Consider the following 22,362-nt stretch of genomic DNA (forward strand, 5'->3'; position numbering starts at 1 on the left):
CACTGCTAGAGACGTAAGTCCTTTCAGACACACTTACACCCTCAGGAGAAAACTAGAAACTTCCCCAAATGCAGAGATAAGGCAGCAAAGCACCCAATCCCAGTGGAGCTGGACCCCTCTGCCAAGTGCTGGGGGACGGGGAGCCTCACCTTGTTTGGGGTTCTGAGCTGTTTCATGGAAGGTGTGAGGTGGTGAGAGCATGGGCCCCATCCCGAGACTTAGGATCTGACTCCAGTTGCACCGGCCCCCTCCTCCCTGCCTCTCTTTCATTTGATAAATATTTTCTCAGCGCCTGCTGTGTGTAGACCCTGACCTCACCACCAGGACCCAGTGATGAGCAAACAGGTTTGGTCCCTGCTCTCAAGAGCTTAGACTCCATCCACACAGAATGTTAAATGACGAAGCGCACACACAGATCATTACAACTGTGTTAAGTGATCTGAAGGACGTCTCCAGGTATGATAACAAGGTTCAGCCAGGGAAGGGGTGGGAGGCGACCCAAATCAGACTGAAGAGGCAGTCGAGGAGGATCTCTGTGGAGGTAGAGTGCCAGATGGCCAAGCTAATCTGGTTAGTTCCTCCTCCACAAAGTCTCTACTGCCCCATCTACTTGTCCTGCCTTCTCAGTACTCCCCACAACGGAGAAGAACTTTTTATGCCATTGTCGTCTGCCCATATCCCCCCACTAGCCTGGAAGTGTTAGGAAGGTAAAGACAAAGTCAGTCTTGTTTTCCCTGGAATCTTCCCCAATAAATCTTTAAATGAATGAATGAACAGATGGATGGATGGATGAATGAACCCCACTTCCCTGGGCCTCCACCTCCTCCTCTCCACTATGGGAATAACAATACCTTTTGGCCCCGTGCCTGGAGGCCCTGGGCACACTGCCTGTTCTCAATGGGCGGAGCTTGGTGTTGCTATAATTGAGGAGGGTGGGACATCAGGGGCGGGGAATTAGGAGAGGAAGCTGACACCTCTACTCTGTGAACAAATCACTCTGAGGACTCCGCCCCAGTCAAGAGGGCAAGACGACGTCAAACAGGCATGCCAGGACACACGGGGAGCCTTCCCTTCAACAGCACACAGCTAAGCAGTCCCCCAGGTGCCAGTACCAACTGATGCTGTCACCGGACAAATTTATTTCACCCACTGGGCCAGTGAGTGGGTGACGTTCCCAAACAGGCCCAGGCCGCCTTCTGATTTCCTGGCTCCTCAAAGCAGGCCTGGGAGGCTGGCACTCCTGTGCGAACACAGCCACGTGCACCAGGCGGGTGACAGAGAGCTGGGAGAGCAGCAGGAATACACAGAGCCCTGGCCCGGTGCAGTCACACCTCTCAGAGGAATCCTTCCCTAACCAAGGACGGCAGCCAGGGACAGAGGAAGGAGCACTCAAATCTGCTGTATGGCCTTGGTGGCAGGGGTGTGTGTTGGGGGGGAGGGTTGGGGGGGATGGAGAGGGTCATGTCCTGCCCTGGGCCTCAGTTTCCCCAGATCAAGGTGCAAACTGTAAAGTGGTAAGGGCGACGAGGTGAAAGGGTGCCTCTCATCCACCTCTCCCTGCACCAAGTTTTGGATCTGTACATATTGTGGGCTAGTTGTCCCCTAAGCCCGCATTCCCCGCCACGGGTGTGACCTAGGGTGATTTCAGATAATATTGGGGGGGGGGAGGAGGGGAGACCTGGCAGTTAGGTGGCATTAGACTTCACAGTGTGGTTAATCCCTGCTGAGCTGTCATCTGAACATTCTGCGAACACTGAAGAGGTCTTGGGCGGTGCTATTCCATGGGCAGCCTCTCATCTTTCCGGCACTGGCCAGTATCCCTTTTCTAACAGACTCGACAATTTTGGCAGACACAAGGTAGTGAGAACGGGACAACCCGGCAATTATTTGTCTCTACTTATGGCAGGGGATACTGTTCTGCCATTTTCTTTTCTTTTCTTTTTTTATAATGTTTTTTTTATTTTTGAGAGAGAGAGAGAGAGAGAGATAGAGCATGAGTGGGGGAGGGTCAGAGAGAGAGGGAGACACAGAATCCGAAGCAGGCTCCAGGCTCTGAGCCATCAGCACAGAGCCCGACGCGGGGCTCGAACTCACAAACCGCGAGATCATGACCTGAGCCGAAGTCGGACGCTCAACCGACTGAGCCACCCGGGCGCCCCTGTTCTGCCATTTTCAAAGATGTTATAAAGCTACCTCTTATAAATAAGAATATTAAGTTAAAAAACTGAATACTTTCGAGAAACGTTAAGTAAATAATACATGTTGTTTAGGAATATGCCCCCAAATTATGTACCTGGGACCAGAATGGTGGAAGGCTGAGAAGTAGTAGCTGGAGTTACAGCCTCTGCCAGTGACAGGCACATCTAAGCCCACCCTTTTCTCTTCCTCCCAGCACCTCACCCACCTGGATCTCCTGACCACTCCCACAGCTATGTGGGTGCGGGTCCCCAGTTCAGGATGGAAGTGATGGTGCCACATCCACACCTTCCACCTAGCCCTCCACATCCTTCTCTCCCCAGTGCCAGGCCTGGGAGAGGATCCAACACACCCTTGGGAAAGACAGAGCCACAAGATGGAAGGAACCTGGGTCTCTGGGAACCTGTGAGGGGCGGAGCATCCCCAGCTACGCTGGGACTTTACATGATTGAGAAATGAACTTCTGTTGCATTAAATCACTGTGATTTTCAGGTTGTTTATGGAGTGTAACTGACTTAGGCTGATACAAAGAAGCCATCTCTAGTCCAATCTCCTGACAACCTGGAAATCTTCTATGACAGTCTAGATTTCCTGGTGCTTTTTTCCTGTAGCAAATAATTACTGAGCACCTAACAGATGCCAGGGGTCTTAAGGGTTTTACAGAGACAAGCTCAATTAGGCCTCATGACAATCCTGGGAGCCGCACACTACTGATTATTTGCAGTTATGACTGATAACTTGCCTTGCAATGAGGCAAATGAGGCTCAGAGGTGTGAAGCATCTTGCCCAAAGTCAAACATGTAGGAAGCAGTGCAGCCGAAAATTGAACCCAGGACTGTTGGAAATAGACAAAGCCCTTCCTTTGCCACAATGCCATGTGCCTCTGCAAAGCACATCACCCGGGGAATGCCATGTCCTATGTGCCAGTCCCTAGGCTGGGTCCTGCAGGAGAGAGCACAAGGGTGACACTGTCACAGCCTGCAGTCCTTTGAGCCAGAGAGGAAGGAGCAAGGGAGGCACGTAGCAGAGAACCAGAGGGTGAGAGGAGGGGCTGGTATGGTCAGGGAGGGCATTGCCACTCAGGAAGAACAGGAAGGGCTTCCTGGAGGAGGCAGTGCTTAAGGCTGGCTGTGGGGGGTGGTGAGATTTCAGCTGGTGGAGACAAATAGGGAGATGCTGTCTCATCCAAGCCAACAGCCACCTCCTGGATCCACAGGAATTGGCTCAGGACAAACCACCACCCTGTGTACTGTTAGGGGGCCTAGAAGACTGTGAGACAAGTCATTAAAACACCTCCCTGCACGGAATGAAATACTCCTAGTGCTTTCAAACTTTCTCTTACAGGCTTCGTTCTTAGCTCTTCCTTCAAAGCTCCTGGGGTCTAAGGGAAAGAGTGGATCATAGTGTCAGGCTGCTCCAAGCCATGATGATACCTCTGACCTCCTCCAACGTGACAGGTGGTTCCCACTGCAGTGCCCTTCCCTACAGGGGGCCAACTCCACAGTGAGGAAGGTAGAGAAAAAGACTGCTGATCAAGAGGAACCTAGGGGGCTCAGTTGGCTGAGCGTCCGACTTCAGCTCAGGTCATGATCTTGCGGCTCGTGAGTTCGAGCCCGGCATCGGGCTCTGTGCTGTCAGCTCGGAGCCTGGAGCCTGCTTTGGATTCTGGGTCTCCCTCTCTCCCCTATTCGTGTTCTGTCTCTCTCTCTCAAAAATAAATAAAACATTTTTTTTAAAGAAAAAAAACAAAAAGAAAAACAACACAGGGGTGGCCTGGCAATGTTGCCTGACCCAGCTGAAGGCCAACACCCCCACTGACACCACGTGGTACCCGGAAAGGATGCACTGAGAAAGGCACTCCATCCATAACCCAGTCTGATCATAAGAACACATCAGACAAATCCAGACTGGAGGACATTCTTGAGGACACCTGGACAGTGCTCCTCAAGGCTGCCAAGGCCATGAAAGACAAGGACTGAGGAATTGCCTTCAACCATAGGAGACTGGGGAGACGTGACCACTGGATGCAACGCAGGATCTTGGATTGAATCCCAGCGCAATGAAAGGACATTAGGAGAAAACAGGTGAAATCCAGATAAAGTTCGGATTTTAGTTAATAATAATGTACGGATATCAACCTTTTAGGCATAACAGATGTGGTAATGTTTGGTGTGGACCACGGGGAGAGCTGGATAGGGTATGTTTATGGGGGTCCATACTATGTTTACAAATTTTCTGGAAGTCTAAATTATTCCAAAATAAAACAGTGTGTTTAATTTAAAAGAGAAAGGGAAAAGCAAATGCCAGAACTAAAACAAGTCTCATGAGTTTGGGGGCTGGGGGGAGGATTTCTCTGTTTGGCCCAGTGCTACATCCCCAGCTTCTAGAACGGAGCCTGGCGCACAGTAGGGCCCCAATAAATATGTTCAATGAACAAGTGACTCCGCCTCTGCAGTCCACTCCTGCCTCTGACAGGGGCTCCAGAGACCAGCTCCACTCGCTCCCCACAGGAAGGGCTGTACCCCTCTGCTTGGCTCCCCAGCAGCGGCTCACTGGTGGTAATCTCCTGCCCACAGATGCATATGGTGACAGGAAATGATCACCTAGGTCCAGCCTCCTCTCCAGTGACCCGGAGCCCCTCCAAGGCTTCCAAAGAAACAAACTGTAAACACAACTAACTAGATGGCAGGTAACATCAGGTGTGTCCATGGAGAGGCCCCAAGAAATTCAAGAAACTCGCCTTCAGGACACAGGAGGGTTGTTAAGAAAGCCAGCTCTAACACAGAGATGAGCTGTGTCACCCGCAGATTATGTGACCTTGGCCAAGTCCTGTCCCTTCTTTTTGCCCAGCATCCTCACCAGGCAAACGGGAATAATAAGTGGCTCTTCCTCGATGTGAGGATCAACTGAGGGCATCCAAGAAAGGCCATTAGCCTGGCACTTGAAAAACGGGGACTACTGTAGGCACGGCTGTTACCACAGCACAGCCCTGGGAGGTCACGTGAAAGATACAGCCGGTGATCTGGAGCAAGTTGAGCTCTGGCCTGCCCTGAGACCACCGGAGAGGAAAGTCCAGGCCACAGGCGGAGCCAGCAGCGTCATCCCAGGACCATCCACTGGGGGGAAGCCCCGTGGTCCAAGGCTGCCTCTGCCCAAACCCATGGGTCCCTCACTTCTCTGCCTTGGGCTCCAAGGCCAGGTCCCATAGGCCACCTCTGAGAGTCCCGGGGGCTCTGCCCCAAGCCCTGTCCACCCAGCTAATGCGTGGTCACACTGCTGTGTGTGACATACACGGGCTGCGTGCTGTCAGCCACAGGCCACTGTCGGCCCTAGGAAGGTGTGGATTTGGCCCAGTATCATGTTCAACAAAAATAAAACTGGAAATGCTTACGAGCCATTTTCCCACAACTTCTAAGATTTCCATCCTTTCCTGAGACACTGGGCAATGTGAGGAGCAAAGAACCCCAGAGCTACACTGGAGCTGCCCCTTCCTGATGGGAGGGCTGCTCTCCCGTGGGCCACAGTGCACACCACATCACCCACCGAGCTACCTGCCTGGGCCCCGGAGGCTTCCGGGTATGCCACCAACCCCTTTCTCTCTCACCACAGGTCAATGCCCTGGTGTCTAGGGTCCCCGTGTGGGTGCCACTGAGAGAGGGGCAAGCTCTGGGTCAAATCACCCCAGGGGTTCTCACATGAGCGTGTCACTGGCCCTGAGGCCCAGAGGGATGACCCTCTGCTGGGATCTCCCAGGGCTTGGCGAGGAACGTGAGGACAGGGCTGCAGGTGAGATCACGAGGAGGGAGACATGCTCCATTTTCTAGACACACTTGTCTCACGTTCCACACGAGTGCATCTCGTCCTCACGACCACCCTGCAAGGAAAGTGTGGGTGCCCTAGTTTGCAGAGGAGGAAAACTGAGGTTCGTGGATGCCAAGTATCTCGTCTAGGGTCCCCCAGCTAGTAAACGCGGGAAAGGCATTCGAATCCAGACAGATCTGCCAAATGGACCCACCGTGGGCCGTCCTCAGAGGGACTCAGTGCAGAAAAACACTCTGCAGGGGCGGCCAGGGGCGGTACACCATGGAGCACTTTCTCCTGAAGATGTGGAGACGCTATCCATGAAGATGTTCTTGGACCCAGCAAAACCTCAAAACAGGCCAAGTATCACCAGGGTCTCCCAAAGGTCTTAAGGGACATCTTGGCTAAATTCTACATGCCAATAACTGCCGGCATGGAAGTGAGACAGAAAAGAGGACAGAAGACCGAGGGGAGAACCATACAAATTAACAATGGCAAAGTATCAGCTAGGCAGGAAGGGCGGCATGTGGTGAAGTACCCTGGCTCTGGAATCAGACCCAAGTTCAAGTCTAATACTGTACTTCCTCAGCTGTGTGCCCTGGGCCAGTCATGTCCCAGCTCTGAGCTGTGGCTTCCTGTTTTAAAACTGAATAAAGATGGGGTGTCTGGGTGGCTCCATTTGGTTTTGGCTCAAGTTAGGATCCCAGGATCACAGAATCGAGCCCCACGTTGGGCTCTGTGCCAAGCATGGAACCTGCTTGAGATTCTCTCTCTCTTTCCCTCTGCTCCTCTCCCCTGATTGTGTGCACACTCCCTCCCTCAATTAAAAAAAAAAAAAAAAAAAAAGGATGCCTTGGTGGTTCAGTCAGTTGAACGTCCAACTCTTGATTTTGACTCAGGTCATGATCTTGAGACTCATGAGATAGAGTCCCACATTGGGCTCTGTGTTGACAGCATGGAGCCTGCTTGGGATTCTCTCTCCGCACCCCTCCCTCTTTCTTCCTCTCTCTGTCCCCCACCACACATGCACGCTCTTTCTCTCAAAATAAATAAACTTGAAAAAAACCAAAGTGTGCAGTTCAATCGCTTTAAAAATAAATAAGTAAAAAATAAAACTGAATACAGGCAATAATTAACAGAGCAAAAAGGCAACTTTGTCACCAGGAGAACATTTGTGGGCCATAGATCTAAAAAAGGGGTTAATATCCAAAATGCAGAAGAAACTCTTTCAACTCCACAGCAAAACAAAACAGACAAATGAGAAAACAAATAACCTGACCTAAAAGCTGGGCAAAAAACTTAAATCAACGTTTCTTTCAAGAAGATATTCAAATGGGGAACAGGGTATATGAACAGCTGCTCAACATCACTGAGCATCAGGAAATGAAAATCAAAACCACAACGAAATATCACCTCACACCTGTTAAGATGGCCACTGTCACACGGTAGGTGTTGGCAAGGATGTGGAGAAAAGGCAGCCCTCATGCACTATTGGTCGGAATGCAAACTGGGGCAGCCACTGGGGAAACAGTATGGAGACGCCTCAAAAAATTAAAAATAGAAATACCATAGGATCCAGTAATCCTGCGACTAGGCTCGGTATTTACTCTAAAGAACTGAAATCAGGATCTTGAAGAGATATCTGCACCCCCGTGCTCACTGTAGCGTTATTTACGGTAGCCAAGATGTGGCAACAACTTCAACTGTCCATGGACAGATGGACGGGTAAAGAAAATGTCGTATAGATGTACAGTGGAATATTATTCAGCCTTAAAGTCCTGCCACATGCAACAATATGGATGAACCTTGAGGGGGTTACGCTAAGTGAAACAAGCTAGTTGCAGAAGGACAGATAGACACGAATCCACTCACATGAGGTATGTGACACCATTAAACTTATAGAAATAGGCAGTAGAATGGTGGGTGCCGGGGCTGGGGAAAGGGGGAAATGGGGAGTTGTTCTTCAAGGGGTAGAAAGTCCCAGTCACACAAGATGAGTAAGTTCCGGAGGTCTGCTGAACAACACCGTGCCTATGGTTAACATTACTGCACACTTAAAAATTTGTTAAGAGGGTATATCTCATCTTAAGCATTCTTACCACATAATTTTCAAAAAACTGAATTAGTTGCATGCCCATACAGTGATAGCATGCGCGCTTCCTAGGGTGACAGAACGGTTCTGTATCCACATGAGGGCAGGGGTGGCTACATGATGTAAGGTCTTGAATTTCATAGAAGAGTACACAAAAAGAAAAGCCAGTTTTTCGGTATGTTAATTAAAAAAAGAAAATAAATTGCTAATAATACTAATAATTGTATCTCGTGGGGCCAGGGTGACTTAAGTCCAGTGACGGGCCCAGCAGAGTCCTCACCCATGACAAGCTGAGGAACCGTCAGGCACAGCTAGTGAAATTAGCATTGCCTCCTTTCCTCCTCCAAAGAGATTCTAGCCCCTAGCCTCGAATGCAAGAGAGAAAAGCTAATGCCATGGAGGGGCTGCCACAACATCAGGACCCAATGTTTCAGGGATCGTGACTGTACTTTGGTTTCATGACGGCCAGGCCTCTCGTCTCCAATAGGGTTTCCACCTTTTGGAGAGACAGAACATTTGATCCATTTCAAACGGATCTTGCTTCCTGTCCAGCTGTGCTGCCCAGTAGGTTGTAGGAGGGAGGAGCTCAAGGGGAGGATTACACTATCAGGAGGATACGCTGGTCCCCAGGGCCCCTTGACACACCGGCTGTGGGATCCATCATCTCTGAGGTCGATTTCCCCGGACGGAAATCAGGCATAATAACGCTTCCCCCTCAGGGAGTGTAGATTCGCAAAGCACCTATGTATCCCCTAGCTCTCGACAGTACGGGGAACCTTGAGTTTCTCCTGCCTCTCCCAATGGACAAGACTTTTTAAAACAAATACATGCTAGTGTTAGAGGGTTTTTTCCTGTCCTATACTTTTCCTGCATATACAACCAATGTAATTAAGCTAACAGACCTGAATGTTCAAGTGGACAAGAGACAATTAGGCTAATTACTACTTCCTTAAAGGATCAGTTAGGGCTGTCTCCCACACTATCTTTGAGAAAGGGTACTGGGTGCCCCATGAACAACACGGTGGCTTGGACAATCAGTTTGGCAAAAGCTGCGCTGAACCAAGTGACTTGGTTTCCCCTCACTCAGGATTTCTTAGCATCTTTAGAAAGGTACATGCGTGTTGTGAGTCCACAGGTGGGGGCACAGTACGGAGCACTGACTGAGAGGGGCTGTGTCAAGTCAGGCATCCAGAGCAGGGCTTTGGCAACCTTACCACACATCCAAACCACCTGGGGGGTCTTATTAAACCACAGATGCACATTCGGGGTGGGCACTGAGATTCTGCATTTCTCACAGGCTCCTGGGTGACGCTGAAGCTGCTGGTCTGGGGACCACACTCTCAAGAGCAAGGACATCAGTGGAAAAGTAAGACCACTTATTGACCACTTTACTGGTGAGGAACAGTCCCAGCATAGGGAAGTGACTTGCTGAAGGTCACATAGAAGTGACAGGTGGGACTAGATCCGCTCCCCAGCCTTCCCTCCAAATACCTACTCCACCCTCTGGCTGCCCTACAGCTCTTGGCCCTGCTCCCCACTAGTTCTCCGATTTTGAGCAATTTTCCTAGTCTCGGTTGTGCGCTGGAGTCATGTGAGGGTCTTTAAACTATACAAATGCCTGGGCCCCTCCTCCTCAGATCCTGATTATTGGGTCTGAAGTGTAGCCCGAGTTGGGGAATTGTTTTAAACTCTGCCAGTGGTTCTAATGCAGAGCCAGTGTCGAGGATCACTGAGGCAGAGGTGAGCATCACCCCAAATGCCCTCCTCACGCCCTGCCTGCCCCTCTAATGCCTGATAAAAACAGCCCAGCAGCAACTCCAAGACAAAACGTGAAAGGATTACCGGATGGGAAGTGGCACTTAACGAGGCCACAGCTGGCTAAAGCCCCGTCTCAAGACATTAGGTATCATAGTCAGGAATCCAAACTGCCTTGAGAGGACAGATTTTTCCATATTAGCCTATGTCCAGGTGAGCAGGTAAACTGACGTTCTATGCTTTAAAGCCCCAGTGGCCAAAGTGGGAAAATCTGGACCCTCCAGAGTGAGATGCTCTAAGTTAGTGCAAGACCCTTTAACTGGCATCTTTAAAGACAATTTCCAAATCAGGTGTCAGACCAAATGAGGCTGGTAAAAAAAAAAAGGGGGGGGTGAGGGGGGAAGCTAGTGACTTTAAGCTTTTTAATATGCACTGTAGGGAAAGAATTAGAGATGAGAAACCCAATGAATCCAGTTAAAGGAGATATCCATTCTCTCTGCACTTGGTGAATGGAAGGGGAAAAGCTTGAGAGAGAAGCCTACAACATACAAGTGCGGCTCTGGAGCCAGACGGCAGCATTCCACCCTGAGCATCTTCTGCTGACCCACATTGTTCCTGAACTCTGCTGCACCTCAAGTGGCTTAGCTGTAAAGTGGGACAACAACAGGGTCTGCCTTGTAGGGGTGCTGTGGGATTAAATGAGTGGATGCACATAAGATCCTTACAACAGTGTCAGGCACTAGGAACACAAAACACATAAACACATAACACTGGCTTGATTTTCACATCGTTTTTCCTCTGGTCTAATCATTTCCCTTTTGACCTCATTTTTAAGCCCGTGTGTGTGTGTGTGTGTGTGTGTGTGTGTGTGTGTATCCTTTTTATTTACTTTTGAGAGAGAGACAGAGAGAGAGAGAGAGAGAGACAGCATGCCCGTGAGTGGGACAGGGGCAGGGAGAGTGGGAGACAGAATTCCAAGAAGGCTCCACACTGTCAGCACAGAGCCCGACGCCAGGCTGGAACTCACGAACTGTGAGATCATGACCTGAGCCTAAACCAAGAGTCAGAGGCTTCACCGACTGAGCCAGCCAGGCACCCCAGCCCATTTATATTCTTTAAAAATTGATGTAAAGTATGTTTCTGTCAGTTTCCTCGAGTAATTTCTGGAATGAGGCAGGATAAAGATACAGACACTCATGATAACTACTGTATGCTGAGTGTTAACTACGTGCTCAGAGCCCCCTGTGGCGGCTGGGGCTTAGCTTGGTATGGGGAGTGAGGAGGGCTCAGGGTCTGCAGGGCCCCACTCAGATAAAGCCACATGAGGAGCTAAGGAATTCATACTTGATCCTCAGAGCAACGGGCCTTGTTTGAAGGTTGAAACCAGGACATGAGAAAATCAGGTTAACTGTGGAAAGCTCACTGTAAAAAAAAAAAAAAAAAAAAAAAAAAGGTCAACTTTGGGAAGCTCATTCAGGGTTCCTGAGGAAGCCTGGGGTCTCCTGGAGGGATGCCAAGGTAGGAGGCAATGGAGGCCAAACCAAGGCACCGCAGCAGGGCTGGCTGGCATCATGGGCGTGTGACCTACACAGTCACATAGGATCCCGCGCTCCGAGGGCTCCACGCTTATTTTAATGTTCTGCTGTGGCTGTCCTGAAATTCTCAATACGTTTCCAGCAAGAAGTTATGCCATTTTCATTTTGCACAGGGTCCCACAAATTATGTAGCTGGCCCTACCTTGCAGGGATACCTCGTTTGCCCCTACGTCTACACTACCAGGTGAGGCAGTGAAGGTTACTTGTCTTTAAAATGAAGAAACCGGGGGCGCCTGGGTGGCGCAGTCAGTTAAGCCGCCGACTTCAGCCAGGTCACGATCTCACGGTCCGTGAGTTCGAGCCCCGCGTCAGGCTCTGGGCTGATGGCTCAGAGCCTGGAGCCTGTTTCCGATTCTGTGTCTCCCTCTCTCTCTGCCCTTCCCCCGTTCATGCTCTGTCTCTCTCTGTCCCAAAAATAAATAAACGTTGAAAAAAAAAATTTAAAATGAAGAAACGGAGGCTCTGAGAAGGTAAACCGGCCCACGGCATAGCTGGTCAGTGACAGGGCAGCAGCATACCCAGGTCTTGGGGTTTCAACTTGGGGGCCTCCACTGTGGGAAAGTGGCCACCTCTGCCTCTCAGAAAGCAGTGCTCAGGCTTGTCCGGGCCTGGGCTGCAGGAACTGCATTCCACCCCCACCCAAGGCTGAGCTGACCCCTGCCAGCCGGAACTGGGTATGGTCAGAGCCAACGCCCACGGATCTGGGTCCACAAAGCCAGTTCCACAACAGCAACGGGCCAGCGATTAATGAAACAATTCACCAGGAGCAAAGCAAACACAAGTAATCTTTGCAGTCCCAGGATCCCTCCTCTCCCAACCCCCAAAACCAATTTAGAGCCAATTCAAGGAAGGAAGGGGGAGAAAATTCTCCACCAATAGCTCAAAATCTGCCTAGTAAAGGAAGAGTTGACATATCAAAGCACACCATGTCTTTGGCTTCCTTGACAGACTCTGAGAGGCATTTCCAAGGATGAGTTTGGCCCAGGTGCTGTTCCAGGCACTGGAGTTACAACAGAAAATAAAACAGATAAAAATCTTTGCCCTAAGGAGCTCATATTTTAATGGCAGGGAGAAAGAGAATAAGCATAATAATTAAGTGAATTATACAGTGTTAGGACATATAGGTGCTTACATGAAATAACACAAATGATGAAAATAGCGGCCAAAATTTATTGGGTGCTTACTCTGTGTCTAAATGCTTTACACACATTGACTCATTTAATCCTCTCAACAACGGATATTGTTCTCATGCCCATTTCACAGACAGAATACACAGGAGGTAAGTTGTGCAAGGTCCCACATGCAATAAGAAAACAAGAGTACTGATAAGAAAGGGCAGGAGACTGCCATTCCCCCCAGCCTCTTCCTGATTCTGGTTGGTTTTAAGGCACCACAACAGGCAGGAAGCCTGGATTTCTTCCAGGCCTTGAACTGGGAGAGGGGGTCCGATCACAGGGCCCCTTTCTACTCCCCCACAGTTCTTAAGAGATCTAACAGGGCTGTGGGACCCTCCAAGCACTCCCTTTTCTCCCAGAGCTAAGGCTCTGGAGCTAACAGCCCAGAGTGCAAATCCCAACTCCACCAGCTCACCAGTATATGGCCCTGGGCAAACAGCTTCTACCTGGCAGCCTCCCTTTCCTTTGATTTAAAATGAAGATGAAAACTCCCTCTCACAGGTGACAAGAGAACAGACATCAAGTCTGGACCTTGCAGTGCCTATACAGGGGTAGATGCCCCAAGCATGCTGGTTCATACATGCTCCCACTCCTGGGCCCCACGATGCCCTCCTCTCTTCTCTCCAGTGCTGAGAGGGCACGGCCACATATCACCCAGCTCTGTACTGTGGGCCACGTGGCAGAGGGCTGAGCACGGTAAACATCTGATGAACACTGAAGAGGAAGAAGGTACGTGGGGTGGTGGAACCTTCCTTAGAAACTGAGCCCTGGAGTTAATGGATCTTAAAAAGTGCGGGTTGCTAGGCAGAAATGTTTTGTCCTCCAAAGTGCAAATGCAAAGTGGTGAAATCTAGTCTCAACATTCTGTGGTAAGCCCAAGCCCTCAAGAAAACCTATTACAACACCTCATTTAGCTGGGGTCCCCGTGGCACCAGGGCACTCCAAATCTCCAACTCAAGGGGCACCAGGTCAGAAGCTGTTAGTGACCTGGGACCCTGGCCCACCCTTCAGGCTAGTTCTCATGAGGTCCAAGGCAAGACCCTCAACCTGGAGCCTCAACTTCCTTCTTTTAAGATAAGGGGCTAGGTACAGAGTGACAGGATTAAGTGACCAAACGCAGTGATTTATCCAACAAAGTCAAAATCACCAGAACCTACTAAATCACATGGGGACGGGGGAGGGTGTGTGTGTGTGTGTGTGTGTGTGTGTGTGTGTGGGAAGGTCAGGAATCTTTATTATCAAAGGACTGACCCTGAATTCCATCAGAGGGACTTTCTTTGTTTGAAACCGCCCTGGGTCTGCAAGCATTTGTCTGAGACCCTAGTGTGAACCTCTAGGCTTCATGGAAGGGGCAGGAAGCTGGCAGATGTTTTCTAGATGGCATCGGTGCCCAGGACAGGCTAGAGTACCACAACAGCCAATGCATAAGGGTCACCGCCAGCCTTTCCCTTCTGGGAAGGCTGTCACTTTACCCTGATTTCACTCACACCTGTAGGGAGGGAAAGGGCAGGTGAGGAGGGAGAGAGTTCCCTCCTGCAAGGCATTAGAATCCCTATTTGTGGATGAAGAAATGACCTCATGGAGAAGATCCTCATCTACTAACATCCTCCTTCTGGGCTCTAAACCCTACAGCACCTCTGACTTAAGCGCTTCTCATGCATTCAGTCCTCGCAGGTGAGGACCTTATTTTAGCCCCAGTCTGCAGGTGGTAAGTGTTAGAGATACTGAGAGGGTTCAGACACTTGCCCAAGTTATCCCACTACAGAGCCAAGGGGAGGTCTGAATCCAGAGCCTTCGCCCCTAACCTCTAGAATATACGGAGCTGCTCAGTGGAGGGAGCAGAGCCAGGATCCTAATCCAGCTCTTCTCCTACACTAAAGTCCTGCCATTTTCCTGGCCAACCCCCCCAAAGTGTGTCTGCCTCAGGCCAGGGCATTCCCTGGGGCTCCATACCTCAAGGCAAAGCCTGGTTGGAGACCTCTTCCGAGGCAGGCTTCCAGAAGGCCTAACCCAGCACAACGTGGACCATGAGGCAGCTGGACCCTACAAAGAACCCATTGTAGTGACTGCAGAAAGCCCAGGCCAGACCAGGCTGGGCCCTCTGGGGAGCCCTGCCCATGACTCCTGGCCTCCTCCCCTTCCCCATGGTGCCCCCGTACCCAGAGAACAGGACCCGGACTGGCAGAGGCCTCCTGTGTTGCCCAGGCTGGGGCAGCCTCAGACTATGGAAACCTAAAACCCTCCAGCTGCTGCCAGGCGGTATGGGGCTGCAGACCCCTGCGGACTCACTGGAGGTGCCCCGGACGCACCTGTCAGCAGGGGTAGGGGCCACGAAAAGACTCCACGGACGGACGGCAGGAGGGGGAGGGCTCGTTTGTTCCCATCGGGGGTAGGGGAGTTAATCTGTTTCCCAGAATGGGGGTGGAGATGCGCGTTTGAGTGGTGTGGGGCCAGGCTGAGGAGGGGGCTCGGCGGAGGGGAGGGATGGGCGGCCCGGAGGTGGATGGCTTTGCCAGCCGCTGCACCGGGGGGGCCCTCCGCGGTTCCGGCCGGCTTTGTGTGCTGCAGGGGTCCCGCCCCAGGTCCCCGAGGGCCTGCCGAGGCATGCACAGGGCTGGGGGCCGCTTCTGCCTGCCGGCAAGAGGGGTCCGCGTCGTGCCCGGGCACCCCCTGTGTCCGCGGTCGCCACACTCACCTCCTGAAGTCAAAGGGCATCGTGCCGCCGCTGCCGGGGGTGGGAGCGCTGCAGGCCAGGTGGGCCGCGGCGCCGCGTGGGTCCCAGCCCGCTGCCAACGCCTCCTCCGGCCGCCCCGCCCCCGCGGGCCGCCCACCGCCCCAGACACCCGCCGCTCGCCTCCCGCCGCCGGGAAGTGACGCTCCGCGCAGCCCATTGGGCGCTGTCCACCGCCCCCCGCCGCCCCTTCCGCCGCCCGGTTAAAGGGGCCCGCGGGCGCGTAGGGGGAGGGGCGGACCTTTTGGGGCCGGGGCAGGGAACCCACAGAGACGCATTTCTTCCTTCGAAGCCCCCGCTGTGTTTTCCTTCACTTTCTCTCTGTGGCCTCGGGCAAACCTCAGCCTCTCAGAGCCCTGTTGCATTTGTAAAACGGTTTCCTTGAGTTGTAAGGATTAAATTGAATGAATGATCCAGATTTGGGTCGCGCACAGAGTCTAGCTCTGTGACAGGAGGAGATAAGGCAATCCTAGATTTATAAAGTGAACCCACCATCTATTTCCCTGCTGTTGCCTCTCTGGGAAAGACACTTGGCATCTCTGAGCCCCCACCCTTTCCACGTATGCACAAAGAGACTGATGGCATTTGAGGGGCATTTTCCTGGGGGTCAGATAAGAAAGTTGGGAGACTGGCTTAGTGCAGTGCCTGGCACATGATATGGGCACAATCACCCGAAGTGACTGTGGTGGACCAGATAGCTGCCTCTGCCTGCACCTTCTGTTTATAGTTCATTCCAACGGTATTCATTGAGAGGCGGCTGTGAGCCAGGTCCATACAGGACATGCTGGTTGTCTCAGGCAGAGCGAGGCCTGCCCAAGTCTGTGACCTGGCCCAGGGCAGACCTCTCTGAGCCTCAATTTCATCCTGCAAAATTCACACCTAATCAGCACCTCCCTCCAGGATTGGTGGATTAGAAGAGTTGATAGTTGAGGTAACATAAGACTGGTGTAAAGGAAACTAATTCCGAACTTCCCCTGGGGTTCTATTGCTGGCCCCACCTCCAAGGTTTCAGTCATAGGGCTTGAAAAATCCCAGGGGAGGAAGGTGGGGGCTCGTGTTCTAAAAGCAGGACCAGAGGGCAGTTTCCTCATCTATAAAAAGAGGTAAATCATGGTACCTGGTTCCTCTGGGAGGATTCAGAATGCACTGTGACAGCACTATGGGTGGGGGGTGAACTAAAATCTTCCCCTGGAGCATACACTATGGCCTGACCAGTTACCTCTTCCTCCCTCTGACCTCCAGCATTACCTTCCTTCCTTCCTTCCTTCCTTCCTTCCTTTTTCTTTCTTTCTTTCTTTCTTTCTTTCTTTCTTTCTTTCTTTCTTTCTTTTCTTTCTTTCTCTCTTTTCTTTCTTTCTTTCTCTCTCTTTCTTCCTTTCTTTCTTTCTCTTTCTTTCTTCCTACCTTTCTTTCTCTCTCTCTTTCTTTCTTTTCTTTCTTTCTCTCTTTTCTTTGTTTCTTTCTCTCTCTCTTTCTTTCTTCCTTTCTTTCTTTCTCTCTTTCTTTCTTTCTTCCTTCCTTTCTTTCTTTCTCTCTCTCTTGTCTTTCTTTCTTTCTCTCTCTCTTTCTTTCTCTCTTTTCTTTCTTTCTCTCTTTCTTTCTTTCTTCCTTTCTTTCTCTCTCTTTTTTCTTTCTTTCTTTCTCTCTTTTCTTTCTTTCTTTCTCCCTCTCTTTCTTTCTTTCTTCCTTTCTTTCTCTCTCTCTTTTCTTTCTTTCTTTCTTTCTTTTCTTTCTTTCTCTTCTTTCTTTCTTTCTCTCTCTCTCTTTCTTTCTTTCTTCCTTTCTTTCTTTCTCTCTTTCTTTCTTTCTTTCTTTCTTCCTCTCTTTCTCTCTTTCTTTCTTTCTTCCTTCCTTTCTTTCTTTCTCTCTCTCTTTCTTTCTTTCTTTCTTTCTTTCTCTCTTTCTCTCTTTCTTTCCTTCTTTCTACAAGTGGCCTGGCACTTCGAAGTGAGAGAAAGACATCAGCCTGAACTGGAAGTCTGGGGTAGCAAGAAAGGTGAAGGGGCCTTGAGTGGCCTGCCACGGGTCCCAGACCACTGTTTGTGGGGCCTCAGCCCCAACCTATTGAATCAGGTTGCATTTAAAAGCATGATCTCCAAGAGATTTGTTGGCACATTTAAGTTTCAGAGGCACTGCTATAAAGACCTTGCTCCCCGCAAGCAGACTGGGGCGGGGTTTACATTGGCTATTCCTTTTGCCTGGAGCACTTTCTTCTTTGTCTTCCACCCTGTTTATAGGGGCAATGTCTCCCAATGTCTGTTCTCCCTTTCTTCAGGACTGTTAGCCATGTGGACAGAGCCCAGACTCTGGAGCCACATCTCATGGGTTCATGTTCCAACATGTCCACTTACTGAGTTATTTTACATCTGTCTCTCAGTTTTCCCATCCATAAAATGGGGACAATATAGTACCTTCTTCACAGATTTGTTAGGAGGGTAAAATGAGCTGACATAATTTTTTGTTTAATTAAAAAAAGAAGAAGAAGAAAAGAAAGGGGTGCCTGGGTGGCTCAGTCAGTTGAGCATCTGACTTTGGCTCAGGTCATGGTCTCGCGGTTCGTGAGTTCAAGCCTCATGTGAGACTCTGTGTTGACAGCTCAGAGCCTGGAGCCTGCTTCGGATTCTGTGTCTCCCTCTCTCTCTGTCCCTCCCTCACTCGTGCTCTGTCTCTCTGTCTCAAAAATAAATAAACATTAAATAAATAAATAAATAAATAAGCATTAAAAAATTAAAAACATAAAAAAAAAAAAGAAATGAGTTGACATATGTCAAGGACTTAGGACAGTGCCTGGTACAGAATAATGCAAGGTGGGGTTGACTATCATTGCTATTTTTGCATGGTGATGGAGCTCCAATTTTTGGCTGGGCATATGGGTTCTCAGAATGAAAGTTGCATTTTTCAGCTCCCCTTGCACCTAGGTGTGGCCTTGTGACTAAGTTCTGACCATTGATATGTAAGGGGAAGCATCTATGGCAGCTTCAGGGGGTACTTGGTATATATTATCCTCTGTCTCGCTTTTTCCACATAGCTGCCCAGAATGTGGATGCCACCATCATGGACCACATGAAGAAGGTCATGCAGAACAGAGCAACAGGATAGAAGGAGCCTGAGTCCCTGTCACTGAGTGGCACAGTACCTGTCCTTAAACACCTCCCCGGATGTCTAAGCGAGATATAAACATCTATCTTATATAAGCCACCTTTATTTTGGATTTTTAGCTGCTTACACCTGAACCTAATGCTGATGCACCTGCCTCAGACTAGTTAATTACTTGGCAGCTCAAATATTGTATATAGAATCATCCAGGTTCTTCCCCACTATACGTTTGCATGGCACCAGCAGTTTTCCTGGGGAAACCGTGTCACAATTTGTGATTACATTATCGTTAATTGGCCAATGTCAACCTCCCCATCTTGACTGGAAGCTCTCCGGGGAGCACGGATGTCCGTTTGCTCATTCTTGTATCCCAGCATCCAGCCAGAGCCTGCACGCGGTAGGGCTGCAATGCCTCTGTGTCAAAGGCTGGATGGAGGCTTCCCAGGGAAGTAGGCTTTCCCACGGAACAGAGGGGCTGGGGAGGGGAGCACATCCACAAGGATCTCTGTGGAGACTGTTGGGGTCTGTAAGCAGACCAGGCTGCCAGTCCCAGGTGATCCATCCACTCAAAAGACAGTGGGAGATAGGGCTAAGGAAGTCCGACTGTGTTGCAGTATGTGGGAAAGCTCTGGGTCTCTTGGACCAGAGGAGTGACTTAATAAAAACCGAGTTTTAGGATTACTAATCTTGTAGGACTCTATGATAGCCAGCCTCCAATGGTCCTCACTGATGTTCCCATGCCCTTGTGTAATCACCTCTCACAACAAGTAGGACAGACTTGGGTAACCAACAGGACATTGCAGAAATGACAGTGTATGACTCCTGAGACAAAGTCATAAAGGGCATTGAGGCTTCCGCTCAGGCTCTCTTGAATCACTTCTTCTGGAGGAATCCAGCGTCTGTGTTGCAAAGGTACTCAGGCACTGTTATAGAGGGGTCCATGTGGCCAGAAACTGAGGACTTCCATCAACAGCCGTGTGAGTGAGCCATCCCGGAAGTGAATCCTTAGCCCCAGTCAAATCTTCAAAGCTGCAGTTCTGGCCCACAGCTTAACTACAGCCTCATGAGAGACCCTGAATCAGAACCACCCAGCCAAGCTGCCTCTGAATTCCTGGAAGGATGTGAGATAATAAACGTTTCTTTTAAGCCACAAAGTTGTAGGTAATCAGTTACATGGTGGTACAATTAATATAGACTCTATCCCCATTTGTTTTTCTACCAGCACCTTCTCCCTGCCTTCCTTCGCCTCACCCCAACTGGTCAGTCAGCACTCTGGCTGAGCGACCTGGACACATTGCCTAACTAGCTGGGCGTCTGAGTATGAAACGAAGGCTAATAACACCTCATCTGTGTCAGGAAGCCTCTAAACTCGCCACCCGAATCAATCCACCCCCTGGTATTCATATCCTTGTGCAATCCCCTTTCTTTGACTGTAAACTGGATTTACTGACTCACTTCTAATGAACAGAATGTGGCAGGAGTAATGGCATGTTACTCCTAAGAAGAAGTTACGAAGAGATCGCGGCTTCTGTCTTGGGCACTCTTGCTGTCACTCACATCAGCGGCCCGGGGTGAGCCAGCAGCCAAGGCAGCCCTGTGGAGAAGCCTGTGTGAGTTAGGCTGAGTGTGAGAGGGCCAAGCGTGAACCTCCTGAGGCTTGACCAAAACCTTGTGCGTGAGCTCGGGAATGGATTCTGCAGCCTCAGCCAAGCCTTGAGATGACTGCGGCCCTGGTGGACAGCTCGATTGTGACCTCATGAGAGACCTTGACCCGGAGGTATCCAGCCGAGTTCTGCTTGGATCCTGTGAGATAACAAAATGTTTGTTGCTCTAAGCCACCAGGTGTGGGGTGGTTTGTTATAAAGTGGAACAAATACATGGTCCTAAAACCTTGCTGTGAAGATGAAGTAACATGTGCCTAGCACACAGTAGGTGCTAATTAAATGCTTGCTAAATCAATCAATAAACAGACGAGTGTACTATAATGTGGAATGTTCCCTGGATCCAAATGCTCACTGCCTCCACCGCCTCCTGCCGAACACGTCACTGAAAGGTGTTTTAAGCCGGGGAATAGCTGGGTCAGATTTCCTTTTCTGTAATGAGAGACTGGTTTGTGTTCCATGGGTGTGGCTGGTTCAGATGTGGTCTGGATAGAGAGAGATTAAGAAATAATAATCTTTTGTCAGCTCAGAGAGGTCTTGAGGGTAACTTAGGCCTCTGGACAAAGAGAGTCTCTATTAAAGTCTCCTCACCGGAGGACATTCGTTCATTGTAAGTCATTCACTGAATACCTCTTTGTGACGGGACTTTTGGATGAACATGACACATCCCTGCTTTCAAGAAGTTAGGGAGGAGGTGACCAAAAATGTGGTACCACTGTAAAAAAACCAGGGTCAGGGGCACTAATTTCTTGTGTGGAGGCATCTTAGTGTGGTAAATGCTGTGGTGTGGGCAGCACCAGAGGTCCTGGGAGGCCGGGAAGGGGCCCCTGAGCTCACCTATACGGATGACTTGGTCTGAACTCTTTCGGTTGAAGGTGAAAGAGATCATCTCAAATCAATGCACACCGTCTCAGGGGGGGATAAAGTCCAGAGGTAGATTTGGGTTTCAGGCACAGTTGGATCTAGGCACTTCAACAATCGCCTCAGGAATCCCTCTCTCCATTCTGGGCTCATCTTTTTTCTTCTGGCTTCATTTCAAGGTAAACTTTCCCTTTGTGGTGGCAAATGTCCGTCTGTCGCTCCAGGTTAACATTTTCCTGCTCAGCAAGTTCAGTAGATAATGATGACCAGGCTCCTGACACCTCCAGTGAGGTCTCCTGGGCTGACCCATGAGGGCCTGGCTTAGGCCCCAGCCCTGACCAGTGGCTCGAGGAGAATGGTGTGTGAGTACCAGCCGCTAGTGCCTGGAGTGCAGTCAGCCCCACCCTACACACGTAGATTTAGATGGGAGAAGGGTGACTTCCTAAAGAAACATTAGGGCAGCGTTGACAAAGATGGGAAGGGCGCTGGGAGGCTAAATCATGGGGTTTCTTCTACAGAGATCAGGGAATGTTAGATGAACAAGTAACCATATATGTGGAGGGGGGGATATATCTCTTGCCCCAGCACCCACCTCTGTATCTTTTTTTTTTTAACTTTTTAAACATTTATTCATTTTTGAGAGTGAGAGAAACAGAGCATGAGCAGGCGAGGGGCAGAGACACAGAATCCGAAGCGCGCTCCAGGCTCTGAGCTGTCAGCACAGGGCCCGACGCGGGACTCGAACTCACGGACCGCGAGATCATGACCTGAAGCCGGACGCCCAACCGACTGAGCCACCCAGGCGCCCCCACCAAGCTCTGTATCTCACACAGGTGCATATTTGGTAGAAGGATACGTGGGTGCAGTGTGCTCAGTGTTTCCATTTTATATTAAGTGCCCAGGTGCTCCCCACAGCTATGCAGGAAACTACTTGGTCATGAGCCCCTGGCAGATAACCTTCTAGCTTTTCAGTACACACAAGGAAATCTCAATTCTTTGGATCCTTTTCCTGAGTCCCACCTTTTTCCTTTTTCATGAGTGCTCACTCTGTCTCCGAATCCAGATAAATCTAGGCGGACCTAATTTCTCTTGCGAGTGTGGTTCAGTCTTGCCTCTTTCTTGAGATCCACCTGCCTGACCTTTTTCTCCTTGGCACATTAACTACTCACTGAGCTCCTGCTCTGTGGGGCTTATGACCCAGAGGGCTTTGGATTGTGCTAGCCTATTATCCCGGCTGTGTGACCGTGAGTAGGTTACTGAACCATTCTGTGCCCCAGTCTGCTCATTGGTAAACTGTGTAGCGTTTATATCATATTAAATGCCTTGATATAGGGCCAGGATTTAGCATAGAATCAGGCAGGTGTATTATGTCAATAAAATTGCAGTTGGCTCACACCCT

The 22,362-nt window shown here is 50.1% G+C and overlaps 1 protein-coding gene and 1 long non-coding RNA gene across 3 annotated transcripts in view; one reads left to right on the top strand and one right to left on the bottom strand.

Annotated features, from left to right (window-relative positions):
- Positions 1–15,483, bottom strand: part of ERGIC1 (endoplasmic reticulum-golgi intermediate compartment 1) — a 103,272-nt gene extending 87,789 nt beyond the window's left edge. Inside the window, exon 1 of one of the 2 annotated variants that reach the window (XM_043595907.1) lies at positions 15,310–15,483. In XM_043595907.1, coding sequence (XP_043451842.1) covers positions 15,310–15,329 — 20 coding nt within the window. In that variant the 5' untranslated portion in view covers positions 15,330–15,483. The remainder of the gene's footprint in view (positions 1–15,309) is intronic. The other variant, XM_043595917.1, reaches the window with a different exon arrangement.
- An 860-nt stretch (positions 15,484–16,343) lies between these two features.
- LOC122492207 lies at positions 16,344–20,428 on the top strand. Its single transcript, XR_006299579.1, has 2 exons — positions 16,344–16,448; positions 18,374–20,428. It is a non-coding gene; the product is annotated as an uncharacterized LOC122492207 (long non-coding RNA).
- Positions 20,429–22,362: the final 1,934 nt, after the last annotated feature.

This window comes from Prionailurus bengalensis, chromosome A1 (genome assembly GCF_016509475.1).
Source record: "Prionailurus bengalensis isolate Pbe53 chromosome A1, Fcat_Pben_1.1_paternal_pri, whole genome shotgun sequence".
NCBI lineage: Eukaryota > Metazoa > Chordata > Mammalia > Carnivora > Felidae > Prionailurus > Prionailurus bengalensis.